At 46.2% G+C, this 13,606-nt stretch overlaps 1 protein-coding gene and 1 long non-coding RNA gene across 3 annotated transcripts in view; both read right to left on the bottom strand.

The window, feature by feature from the left end:
- The window catches only part of FN3KRP (fructosamine 3 kinase related protein), a 28,074-nt gene extending 17,581 nt beyond the window's left edge, over window positions 1-10,493 (bottom strand). Inside the window, exons 1-2 of one of the 2 annotated variants that reach the window (XM_073310320.2) lie at window positions 10,265-10,493; window positions 1,550-1,701 (exon numbers count right to left, since the gene is read on the bottom strand). In XM_073310320.2, coding sequence (XP_073166421.1) covers window positions 1,550-1,701; window positions 10,265-10,405 — 293 coding nt within the window. In that variant the 5' untranslated portion in view covers window positions 10,406-10,493. The remainder of the gene's footprint in view (window positions 1-1,549; window positions 1,702-10,264) is intronic. The other variant, XM_073310321.2, reaches the window with a different exon arrangement.
- LOC140897563 (uncharacterized) lies at window positions 4,851-9,130 on the bottom strand. The gene is made up of 2 exons (XR_012154743.2): window positions 7,113-9,130; window positions 4,851-6,473 (listed from the first exon to the last, which is right to left on the bottom strand). It is a non-coding gene; the product is annotated as an uncharacterized LOC140897563 (long non-coding RNA).
- Window positions 10,494-13,606: the final 3,113 nt, after the last annotated feature.

The raw sequence follows: 13,606 nt of genomic DNA, 5'->3' as shown, positions 1-13,606 counted from the left end.
TATTTTAAACTCTTGGACAAGATCCTCTGCTGCACTTAGGACTAAATCAAGAATTGCCTCTCCTCTTGTGGGTTCCAGGACTAGCTGCTCCAAGAAGCAGTCAATTAAGGTGTCAGGAAACTTTATCTCTGCATCCCATCCTGAGGTGACATGTTCCCAGTCAATACAGGGATAGTTGAAATCCCCCATTATTATTTTTTTATTTTTATAGCCTCTCTAATCTCCCTGAGCATTTCACAGTCACTATCACCATCCTAGTCAGGTGGTCAGTAATATATCCCTACTGCTAAATTCCTATTATTAGAACATGGAATTACTATCCATAGAGATTCTATGGTACAGTTTAGTTCACTTAAGATTTTTACTTCATTTGATTCTATGCTTTCTTTCACATATAGTGCCACTCCTCCACCAGCACAACCTGTTCTGTACTTCCGATATATTTTGTACCCTGGTATTACTGTATCCCATTGATTATCCTCATTCCACCAAGTTTCTGTGATGCCTATTATATCAATATTTTCATTTAATATGAGGCACTCTAGTTCACCCATCTTATTATTTAGACTTCTAGCATTTGCATATATGCATTTAAAAAACTTGCCACTTTTTAGCTGTCTGCCATTACATGATGTAATTGAATGGGACTCTTTTTCGTTAGACTGTTTCTCATCAGATCCTACCTGAATTTTATCATTTTCCATCCTCTCCTCCTTACTAGGAGGTAGAGAATTTCCATTAATAGATCCTCCCCTAAGGGATGTATCTGTCCAAACCATGTGCTCTTCCGCACCTGTCGGCTTTCCCCCACCCCTTAGTTTTAAAAATGCTCTATGACCTTTTTAATTGTAAGTGCCAGGAATCTGGTTCTATTTTGGTTAAGGTGGAACCCATTCTTTCTGTATAGGCTCCCCCTTTCCCAAAAGTTTCCCCAGGTCCTAATAAATCTAAACCCTTCCTCCCTACACCATCGTCTCATCCACACATTGAGACCCTGCAGTTCTGCCTGTCTAACTGGCCCTGCACATGGAACTGGAAGCATTTCAGAGAATGCTACCTTGGAGGTCCTGGACTTCAATCTCTTACCTAGCAGCCTAAATCTGGCCTCCAGGACCTCTCTCCTATCTTTCCCTATATCACTGGTACCTACATGTACCACGACCACCGGCTTCTCCCCAGCACTACACATAAGTCTATCTAGATGTCTTGAGAGATCTGTAACCTTTGCACAAGGCAGGCAAGTCACCATGTTTCTCTCGCAAACCCAGCTACCTATGTTTCTAATAGTTGAATCTCTCGTAACTATCATCTGTCTCTTCCCAATAACTGGAGCTTCTCTTCAGTTTATGATTGATTCATGGTTTAAAAGTATTGGGAGATACTAAAGGGCACCGTATACAGCGTGCAGCTTCCCCTCCTTTCCAGATCTAGCAAAAAAAACCCAACATATCAAAATGAATTTTCATCCCCAAAACAAGTAATTTAAATGGTTTCCCTTAAATCTTAAGTTCTGGTCACAGCAAGAAGCAATGATACAATTAGAATTTACCTGTTAAGACTCCTCATTTCCAAATGCTCCATCACAAATAGAGTGCTGCCTCCTGGCACGTCTATAACTTTGATGGGTTTGGGCACCTTTACTGTCTGTGTTTCCAGGATGGCTGATAAACTTTCCATTTCTCCCTCAAACATTCTTCTGGCCTGTCAAATACAAAGGAAAAAGTCACTCCCCTTGAATGCTCTTATGGCTAAATGAAGGTCTTTCCCCAAGTAAAGATTTTAAACAGACAGTAGCGTGTTTTTTGCTAGAGCGGGTACAAGATACCAGTGGTCCAGAGTCGTGATACCTACACTGCTAAGTCTGACCTATAGACCTGACATTAAATTTCAGAATTACAGAAGTTCCTATCCATAAACCTGCCCCTATAGAAGCAGCGTAGCATTTTGTACAAAAGAATTTTGTAGGGTCAGGCAAATAACTCAACAATCAAGGCTTGGGTAACAGGCTCCATCTCCATTCATGGAACAGAGTTCACATGCATACTGCTGACAAAAATACTGTATTAACGTGATGTGCAGCATCTGAGTAGAAAAATGGATACAAACATCATCAATAGATACATTAAAAGGACAGTGTTACATGTTGGTATTCTGTGTAGTTTTGCATAAAATCAATAGTCTACCTAAAAGTCTAGCTACAAATATCAAAATAACTGCTGCCATCCCTTAAGTTTATGTTCTCAGCAGAAATATAAAGAATGACTTTGTGGCTAACCTGCAGCTGTGATGTTCTTTCAAATGAGAATCTATTCAAGTTACAACTTTAGGGCCTGATTCTTCCAATGCCATACATGTTGAGTAGTACTTACTCTCCATTGACTTCAATGGGACTAATCACGTAAGTAAATACTATCGAGGAGAGAAAGGATTGGACAAAAGGTCTCTTAGCCCTGTTCTACACTACGGGGTTACGTCGAATTTAGCCGGTATTAGGTCGATTTTAAAATGGATGCGTCCACACAACCAATCCCGTTCCGTCGACTTAAAGGGCTCTTAAAATCAACTTCTGTACTCCTCGCTGGCAAGGGGAGTAGTGCTAAAATCGACCTTGTGGGGTCGAATTTGGGGTAGTGCGGACGCAAATCGACGGTATTGGCCTCTGGGAGCTATTCCAGAGTGCTCCAATGTGACCATTCTGGACAGCACTTTGAACTCCGATGCACTAGCCAGGTACACAGGAAAAGCTCCGGGAACTTTTGAATTTCATTTCCTGTTTGGTCAGCGTGGCGAGCTCAGCAGCACAAGTGACCATGCAGTCCCCCCAGGATCGCAAACGAGCTCCAGCATGGACTGAAAGGGAGACACTGGATCTGACTGCTGTATGGGGAGAAGCATCTGTGCAGGCAGAACTCCGAGCAAAAGAAGAAATGCGAATATATTTGCCAAAATCTCACAGGGCATGATGGAGAGAGGCTACAACAGGGACACACAGCAGTGCCGCGTGAAAGTTAAGGAGCTCAGGCAAGCCTACCAAAAGACAAAGGAGGCAAACAGGCACACCAGGTCAGACCCCCATACATGCCGCTTCTATGATCAGCTGCATGGCATTCTGGGGGGGACCCTACCACTACCCCACCACTGTCTGTGGACACCTGCAAGGGGGCAGTCTCATGCAATAGGGAGAAGGACTTTGTGGATGAGGAAGAGGAGGAGGAGGAGGAGAAGAATGCGCAGCAGACAAGCAGTGAATCCATTCTCCCCGGCAGCCAGGACCTTTCCATCACCCTGGACCCAATTCCCTCCAAAGGCGGGCTCCCCGACCCTGAGGCCAGAGAAGGCAGCTCTGGTGAGTGAACATTTGTAACTACAGTACAGGGTTTAAAAGCAATAGCGTTTAATGTTTGATTTGCCCTGAAGAACTGGGATGCATTTGCAGCCAGTACAGCTACTGGAAAAGTCTGTTCACATGTCTGAGGATGGAGTGGGAATCCTCCAGGGACATCTCCATGAAGCTCTCCTGGAGGTACTCTGAAAGCCTTTGCAGAAGATTTCTGGGGAGGGCTGCCTTATTTCGTCCTCCACAGTAGGACACTTTACCACGGCAAGCCAGTAGCAAGTATTCTGGAATCAATGAAGCACAAAGCATGGCAGCAAATGGTCCTGGGTTTTGGTTGCATTCAAGCAACATTTGGTCTATATCTTTCTGTGTTAGCCTCAGAAGAATGATATCATTCATGGTCACCTGGTTGAAATAGGGGAATTTTTGTAAGGGAACAGTAAAAGGACCCCGTTCATACTGGGCTGTTTTCGCTTGGCTAAAAGGGATCATCCTGGAGAATAGCCAAGTGGTGGGGAGAGGGGTGAAGGGATCAACCCAGAGAATAGCCACACGGTGGGGTGCGGGGAGGTGTGTGCTGCATATCTACCCAAAAACCGCAGCCCCTCCTTTTAAATGTGAAACCCAACCCATTGCTTGCTATGGGAAAGGATGGTGCTGCAGTTTGAAACCATTCTCACATGTTATGCGTAAGAAGCCAACCCCACGTACCCTGTGCCTTACCATGGCTGCCTGGAAACCGAATTCTGTTGCCCAGTAGCGTGTGATGTGTCACCATATCAGCAGGCACTCAATATAAAAGGCAAAATGCAACCTTGTACCTAAAAAGCACATGTTCTGTCTGCTGTGAACTGCTTGATTCACTGTGAAAGAGTATCCCTTTTGTTCTCAGACATGTATCATCTTAAATTTTACTCTCCCGTTTTATCAACCCCCCCCCCCAGGTGCAAATGTTTCTACGCTCCCCTGATCATCTCCATCCCTGAGGTTATCGCAGATTAGAAGGTGAAAAAAACCACACTCGCGATGACATGTTTTCCGAGCTCATGCAGTCCTCCCGCAGTGATAGGGCACAGCTTAATGCATGGAGGCATTCAGTGTTAGAGGCCAGGAAAGCATTAAGTTAGCATGAAGAGCGGAGGCAGGAGCGCGAAGAACGGAAGCTAATGGGGGAGAAAACGGACATGATGAAGCATCTGGTAGAGCTGCAGGAAAGCCCACAGAAGCACAGATCCCCGCTGCATCCATTGTATAACCACCTGACCTCCTCCCCAAGTTCCATATCCTCCTCACCCAGATGCCCAAGAATGCTGGGGGGGGAGGCTCCAGGCACCCAGCCACTGCACTCCAGAGGATGGCCCAAGCAACAGAAGGCTGTCATTCAAACAGTCTGATTTGTAGCGTAGCTACAAAAAGCAATGTGGCCTTGTCCTTCCCTCCTCCCCAACCCCACCCGGGCTACCTTGTCAGTTAACTCACTTTTTAAAAAAATTAATAAAGAAAGAATGCATGGTTTCAAAACAATAGTTACTTTATTTCGAAGAGGGGAGGAAGGGTGGTTTGGTTACAGGGAACTAAAATCAACCAAGGGGGGCGGGTTTGCATCAAGGAGAAACACACACAATGGTCATACCGTAGCCTGGCCAGTCAGGAAACTGGTTTTCAAAGCCTCTCTGAGCTGTGCTCTTCTAATCACAGAAGAGCGTCTGGCTGCTCAAAATCAGATGCCAGGCGATTTGTCTCAACCTCCCACCCTGCCATAAACGTCTCCCCCTTACTCTCACAGATATTATGGAGCACACAGCAAGCAGCAATAACAATGGGAATGTTGGTTGTGCTGAGGTCTGACCTAGACAGCAAACAGCATCAGCGAGCTTTTAAATGTCAAACAGCACATTCTTCCACCATTCTGCACTTGCTCAGCCTACAGTTGAACTGCTCCTTACTACTGTCCAGGCTGTCTGTGTAAGGCTTCATAAGCCATGGAAGCAAGGAGTAGGCTGGGTCCCTAAGGATAACTATTGGCATTTCAACATCCCCAACAGTAATTTTGTCGTCTGGGAAGTAAGTCCCTTCTTGCAGCTGCTCGAACAGCCCGGAGTTCCTAAATATGCGAGCGTCATGTACCTTTCCCAGCCATCCCACGCTGATGTTGGTGAAACGTCCCTTGTGATCCACCAGTGCTTGCAGCAACATTGAAAAGTACCCCTTGCGGTTTATGTACTGGTTGGCAAGGTGGTCTGGTGCCAAGATGGGGATATGCGTTCTGTCTGTCGCCCCACCACAGTTAGGGAACCCCATTGCAGCGAAGCCATCCACTATGACTTGCACATTTCCCAGAGTCACTACCCTTGATAGCAGCAGCTCAGTGGTTGCACTGGCTACTTGGATCACAGCAGCCCCCACAGTAGACTTGCCCACTCCAAATTGATTCCCGACTGACCAGTAGCATTCAGGCATTGCAAGCTTCCACAGGGCTATCGCCACTCGCTTCTCATCTGTCAGGGCAGCTCTCATCTTGGTATTCCTGCGCTTCAGGGTAGGGGAAAGCAACTCACAGAGTTCCAGGAAAGCGGCCTTATGCATGAAAAGTTTCGCAGCCACTGTGAATCATCCCAGACCTGCAACACTATGCGGTCCCACCAGTCTGTGCTTGTTTGCCTGGCCCAGAATCGGCATTCCACTGTATCAACCAGTCCCACTGCCGCCATGATGTCCCATTTGCCACAGCCCGTGCTTTCAGGAACATCTGTGTCCATGTCCTCATCAAAATCCTCCTTGTGTTGGTGTCTCTTAGCCGGGTTCTGCATATACTCCAGGATAATGCACAAGGTGTTTACAATGCTCACAACAGCAGCTGTGACTGTAAGCTGAGCAGGCTCCATGCTTGCCATGGTCTGGCGTCTGCAGAAGAGCAGAGTTACAGCGGAAGCGGTGGATGACGACGGTTAGCAGCACCCAGGTGGACCAGAACGGATCCCCCGAGCTGCAGAAGAGCAGAGTTGCAGTGGAAGCGGTGGATGACGACGGTTACCAGACCTACTGCAACATCTGCTGACAGCAGCACCCAGGACACAACAGCCGCAGTGACGGTGAGCTGAGCTGAGTGGACTCAATGCTTGCTGTGGGATGGCGTCTGCACGGAAAAAAGGCGCGAAACAATTGTCTGCCGTTGCTTTCACGGAGGGAGGGGCAACTGACGACATGTACCCAAAATCACCCATGACAATATTTTGGCCCCATCAGGCACTGGGAGCTTAACCCAGAATTCCAATAGGCGGCAGAGACTGCGGGATAGCTGCCCACAGTGCACCGCTCCGTAAGTCGATGCTAGCCACAGTAGTAAGGACGCACTCCGCTGACTTAATGCGCTTAGTGTGGACATATGCAATCGACTGTATAAAATCGATTTCTAAAAATCGACTTCTATAAAATCGACCTAATTTCGTAGTGTAGACATCAACGAAGCTGCAGTCTATGCTATAAGCATTAATGAAACTAATAAAATATAACTGCCTAGTGAATAAAATAGCAACAGAACAGTTTGGGGCCAAATACAGGAATTAAAGTCACAGGACAAACCGCCGTGGGCATAGAGTACAAACTCCCCAGACTGGAGGCAAGCAAGAATTCTTGAATTATCTATTAAGGAGTTTAATACTTTATGACTTACAAATGCCTAAATTGGTTAAATAAAATTGTATCTCTGCCTGAAACACTATGCCAGGTTTAAGCCAGTTGCAAATTTTTATAGCGTAAATAACTAAAAACAAACCTTGATAATAGAACTGCTGATATAGTGCATTGCTGCACACACAGCACAGCATTATAATACAGTCAGGTGACGTTTGCTTTCATCAGCACTCGGCATTTATAGACATGCAAAAGCACAGAAAACAGTGGCCGACTGAATAGCAAATTAATCCAGGTCTTCTGACTTTTTTGTTTAAAGCAACATCTCTCCTTTATTACTCAGCACCATCCTGCTCCTAGTTCTTTCAAGCACTCCCAAATGTGCTGAAAAAATTATTGCCAGAGTGTTGTATGTATTAACTGAGGCCCAAGTGGAAGTACTAGGTTGCCATCACAACTAGGTACTCTAAGTCTACTACTAGACAACAAGCCCTTTCATCACCTTTCCAGCTCGGACCTCAGCATGAGTGACATTGTTACCCTGCTGCTCATACCACCAAGCAGAAAAGGGTAGGAAGACTGGAAACAGACATAGTGGACACTTTCTTTCAAATTTTCCCCCCAAAGCTGTTGTACTACGGGTAGATAGTTCTTTCTTGCATGTGTCCACTGTTCTCCTTCCACCTAGGGCCTAAATGAAATGTACCCTTAGAATATCTTCCTGTTATAATTTTCCTCACTTCCAGCAGAAACACAGAACTACCACTCTGTATAAGACCAATGTTCCATCTAATGCACTATCCTGTCTCACACAATGGCTTGTACCAGATACTGAAAAGGAGTACGCAAGAAACCCAATCAAACACAATTATGGAAAACTCTGCTCCATAAGGGAAATTTCTTCCTAAGTCCAGGCAGTTGCAGACTGACTTACATCCTAAAGAATCACAGAAACATAGAAATGTAGGACTGGAAGGGACCTAGAGGAGTCCAGCCCCTTGCGCTGAGGCAGGACCAAACCATCCATGACAGGTGTTTAGCCTGTTCTTAAAAGCTTCCAAAGACTGGGATTCCACAACCTCCCTTGGAAGCCTATTCCAGAGCTAAACTATCCTTGAAGTTAGAAAGTTTTTCCTCATATTGAACCTAAATCTCCCTTGCTGCAGATTAAGCTGATTACTCCTTGTCCAACCTTCAACAGACATGGAGAACAATCAATCACCATCTATCTGCTTAATAACAGCCATTAACATATTTGAAGATTGTTATCAGGTTCCCCTCGGTCTTTTCTCAAGACTAAGTGGGTTGTTTTTTGTTGTTTTTTTTTAAACCTTTCCTCATACATCAGGTTTTCTAGAGCTTTTATAATTGTTTTGTTCTCCCCTGGACTCTGTCCAAATTGTCCACATCTTCCCTAAAGTGTGGCACCCAGAACTGGAAAGGACACTGCAGCTTAGGTCTCACCAATGCCAAGTGCAGCTGTCTTACATAGGACACTCCTGTTAATACAGCCCAGAAGGATATTAGACTTTTTTGCAAATGCATCATTGTTGACTCTTATTCAATTTGTGATCCACTATAACTCCCAGATCCTTTTCATCAGTACTAGCCAATTATTCCCCATTTTGTCGTTGTGCATTTGATTTTTACTTCCTAAGTGAAGTACTGAATTTCATCTTGTTGATTTCAGAACAGTTCTCTAATTTGTCATGGTTGTTTTGAATTCTAATCCTGTCCTCAAAAGTGCCTGCAACCCCTCCCAGCTCGGTGTCATCTGCAAATGTTATAAGCATACTCTTGCTCCATTATCCAAAAATACTGAATAGTACAGAACCCAGTATTATTGTAAGCAAGTCATGAGAAGTAATTCTTCCACTCTACTCCGTGCTGATTAGGCCTCAACTAGAGTATTGTGTCCAGTTCTGGGTGCCACATTTCAGGAAAGTTGTGGACAAATTGGAGAAAGTCCAGAGAAGAGCAACAAAAATGATTAAAGGTCTAGAAAACATGACCTATGAGGGAAGACTGAAAAAATTGGGACTGTTTAGTCTGGAAAAGAGAAGGCTGAGAGGGGACATATTTTCAAGTACATAAAAGGTTGTTACAAGGAAGAGGGAGAAAAAATGTTCTTCTTAACCTCTGAGGATAGGAAAAGAAGCGATGGGCTTAAATTGCAGCAAGGGCGGTTTAGGTTGGACATTAGAAACATTAGGAAAAACTTCCTGGTTCAGCAGTAGAATAAATTGCATAGGGAGGTTGTGGAATCTCCATCATTGGGGATTTTTAAGAGCAGGTTGGACAAACACCTGTCAGGGATGGTGTAGATAATACTTAGTCCTGCCTTGAGTGCAGGGGACTGCACTAGATGACCTCTCGAGGTCCCTTCCCATTCTATAATTCTATTATTACATCCCCAATACATTAGAAAGGATAAAACAGTCTATTTCAGATCTTTGTAGTAAGGTGATGGGGCACAATAATATCTGTAGCAAGCATTGCCATGTTATCCTGTAGGACATTAAATATACCACTGTGCTGCAGTCTATGGCTAGCTAATATTGCGAGGTGCCTGATACAAATATAGCTGCTCACCCCAAGGACCACCAGACGTTGCCACCCACCCTAGCGATCAATGAAGATAGATACTTAATTCCATCCCACCCAGAAGATGGAGTCTGTATCTTCAAGCATGTGGCATAAGACTAACTATGCCCCAAACCAGCTCTTAGTTAGGCTAGCAAACATCCACCCAGCACGGTCCTTCAAACAGGAAGGTTTTTTTACATTTATAAGTGAATTTATTTGCCTTTCTTATAAGACACATACATACAAGTTATTATAGAAGTACCCAGACAAACTCTAGCCAAATGCAGTATAAGCAAAGCGTTGCCATCAAGAGGAATGTCTCAGATCTACAGTAACTGGCTTCCAGATGAAATATTTCCGCAAACAGGAGTTACTAGGCATTTTGCTGACCCTAAGCAACCGCCTACACTCAGCCCTAGATGGTACAGACAGCTACTCACTCTTACACCCGAGCCTATGCAGTGCTCTCCCCATCCAATCCTGAGAGGTGAAGCCAGCTCATTTTTAGCACGAACAGCCTTCCAATTAGTCCCCTTACCCTTAAAGAACTACCAGCATCCTAGCTCCCAGTGAGGAGGCAAGCCCCCGAGTGAAACCCCCTGCCACTCTGCCCAATTGCTCGCCGCTAACCCAGCCCCCAGGGGAGCCCCGGGCCGGCCGCTAACCCAACCCCCCGCCCCCCAGGGGAGCCCTGGGCCCGCCGCTAACCCCCGCCTTGGAGTTGCTCTTCACATAGACCCGGCCCCCGTCGGTGTCGTAGCTCTGGCCCTGGCTGATGCAGCCGCCGCCCGAGTGGCCCGTGGGCCGCAGCACCGAGGTGCCCAGCTCCCGCTTCAGCGCGGCCTCCATGCTGCTCCCGCGGCGGCCCGCACGAGCCAGGGCGGGCGGGGCGCGCGCGGCGAGCAGCCCGGCCGCTAGGAAGCCTGGAGCCTCCTCCCTTGCTGTCACTAGGCATGCGCAGTGACAACCGCCTGAGCGAAGCCTGGGCAGGCGCCTGCTGGATCTGAGTACCCGGGCGGGCGCGAGGCTGCCTGTGCTGGGGGCGGCCAGGGCCGGGGGACCACGGCTTTGCATTCGGGGAGGCTGTGCGGCGGCGGAGAGGGACCGAGGGGGAGGGGAGCATTGCATTGGGGCAGAGGAGAGCTGAGGGGGAGGGGAAACTGCTTTGCAGTGGGGCAGGTAGATAGTGACACATGCTGGAGTCAGTGCGTTGGAGGGCAGAGAGGGGCTGTAGGGGACGGTGTTGCTGCTTTGCAGACTGTATGGGGGAGAAAGCTGAACCCCAGAACAAAACGTGAACTAAAGAGTAGTCACTGCTTTGCCTGTGCTTTTTTTTGGGGCGGGTGGGGTGTCACGGCCAAGAAGAGGGAATCATGGCCCAGCAAGAGATGGGGACCAAAGGGGACCCACTGTTTTTCTAGTCACCTTCCTTCCCCCCGTCTCAATGCAGTGACTAGGCCAAATAATTCTGGCATTTTCCCTGGTTGTTTGGTCCACACTGGGCAGGTACCCAAGCTAGTCCAGTTAATATTACCAACAGTTGCCCCTTTTCTGGAGTGTTTTATTTCACAAACAGACTGTGAAAAGGGTTCTCTTTCAACTTGTTTCCCTAGGGTGTGTTTAGATTCTTTCCTAATAGAAGTGCAAAGGAAGCACATGGACAGGAAAAACAGTTTGTAGGGAAATATATATATTGCTACTGTCACTGAAACAAGATAATCGCAAAATACTGTGCTTTTAAAAATATTTGGAGTCAGTGCTTTCCGGTTATTACAGAATAATATATTAGATTTGTTCTCCAACAAGAATATTTTGCTAATAGTAGGAACTAACCAGAGCAGCTATAGCAATATGTTGTCTGAAATGATGCAGAATGATAGTGTTCCTTTCCTACTGATATTGTTTTCAGTAATTTCACAAAGAATTTTCTATGGCAACTAATTGACAAATTTAGAAATGGAAAAGATCCTTTAGATAAGGACAGGTTTCAGAGTAGCAGCCGTGTTAGTCTGTATCCACAAAAAAGAACAGGAGTACTTGTGGCACCATAGAAACTAACAAATTTATTAGAGCATAAGCTTTCATGGGCTACAGCCCACTTCACTGAATGCATGCAGTGGAAAATATAGTGCGAAGATTTTATCTACATAGAGAACATGAAAAAATGGGTGTTACCATACACACTGTAACAAGAGTGATAAGTTAAGGTGAGCTATTACCAGCGGGAGAGAAAAAAGAACAAACACCTTTTGTAGTGATAATCAAGATGGGCCATTTCCAGCAGTTGACAACCTGTGATCAACAGTCGGCGGGCGGGGTGGGGGAGAAAATAAACTTTCAAAAACCAGTCGGAGAACACTTCAATCTCTCTGATCACTTGATTACAGACCTAAAGTCGCAATATTACAACAAAAAAACCTTCAAGTCACTAGACTCCCACAAGAGACTGCTGAATTGGAATTAATTTGCAAACTGGACACCATTAATTAGGCTTGAATAAAGACTAGGAGTGGATGGGTCATTACACAAAGTAAAACTATTTCCCCATGTTTATTCTTCCCCCCCCCCCCCCGCTACTGTTCCTCACATGTTCTTGTCAACTGCTGGCAATGGCCCATCTTGATTATCACTACAAAAGGTGTTTTTTCTCTCCTGCTGGTAATAGCTCACCTTAACTGACCACTCTCATTATAGTGTGTATGGTAACACCCATTGTTTCATATTCTCTGTGTATGTAAAATCTTACTATATTTTCTACTGCATGCATCCGATGAAGTGAGCTGTAGCTCACAAAAGATTATGCTCAAACAAATTGGTTAGTTTCTAAGGTGCCACAAGTACTCCTTTTCTTCATCCTCTGCTCAGCGGTTGGTCAGGAAGCATAGCCAAACAGTCAGGGCCACAACCCCCATGACCGGGGGCGGGGGATTGTTGTTAGGGGAGTGCAGGCCCTCCCAGTCCACTAGGCTCTGACCCAGGGTGGCCTGACAACCAGGGCTGCTGTCTCCAGGCCACTTTCTAGAGAGGGCAACTTCCCCCCAGCTCAGTCCAAGGCTTTCCTCTGCTGGGGAAACCAAGAAAATAAATAGTCTATGAAAACAAAAAGGGATTACCAACATCCAGGGTCCAAATATAAAGGAGAGGGGGATGCTTCCCTCTCTGACTGTTCCTGGAATAAGTCCTCCTTTTCCTCAGAGAGGGCCCTTTAAACCAGTTTTGTTAGAGACTTCCACCTTCCCACTGCAAGTCTACCACCAAACAAGCTGTTTCCTGGTCTTTTAATTCCTCCACCAAAAGGAGCATTTGCTTCAGGTGTGGTGAGGCAGGACTGGCTGGGCCCAAAATAATCACTTAACCCTTTGTTGCCCAGGGTGGGGTTTGTACACCCCATCACAGTCACCAGAATGTTTTGAAGGGTCACGTGGCAGCTCCTGTCCCAGCAGGCTGGCTGGGCTTGCCTCCCTGCTCCAAGGCACTGCGACCTCTGGGGTCTAGCGCCACTCAGGTTTAGCCTAGTTGTCATGATGACAGGAATCCAGATAGGCCAAATTTGAGTAAGTGGTACTGCAATCCCATGAGCCAGGTCACAACTCCAATCACACAGATTTGGTTCAGTCAGGGGGGCAGGGACAAACCTGAGCAGTGCTGCAACCTCGGAGGCTGCATTGCCCAGAGTGGAGAGACAAGCCCAGCCAGCCCAACAGCACAGAAGCCACCACTGTGGGGTGAGTGCCAGGCAGCACCCAGCCCCCCTTGGGGGAAGGATCAGACTGAAACCATCCCAGGGCCTCCACCCCCAGACTGTTTACTGGGATGTGACAGGCCATAAACATTTACAAATGAGTAATGAGCCCAAAAAGGTTGAAAACCACTGCTTTAGATCTTCCATTCATCTCCCTGCCAGTGCAGGATTGCACCCTTCCATTTATTTTTCTAGTATTTTGTTTAGTCTTAAACATTTCAAGTGATAGTATTCCCACTGCTTCCCTTGGAAGAGTGTACCATACTTGACTACATTTTACTGTCATGATGACATTTATCTTGATATTC

The sequence above is a fragment of the Lepidochelys kempii genome, chromosome 14, assembly GCF_965140285.1.
Source record: "Lepidochelys kempii isolate rLepKem1 chromosome 14, rLepKem1.hap1, whole genome shotgun sequence".
In the NCBI taxonomy this organism is placed as follows: domain Eukaryota; kingdom Metazoa; phylum Chordata; order Testudines; family Cheloniidae; genus Lepidochelys; species Lepidochelys kempii.
The sequence above is the reverse complement of the archived record's forward strand: the minus strand, read 5'-3'. Positions and strand labels throughout refer to the sequence as shown.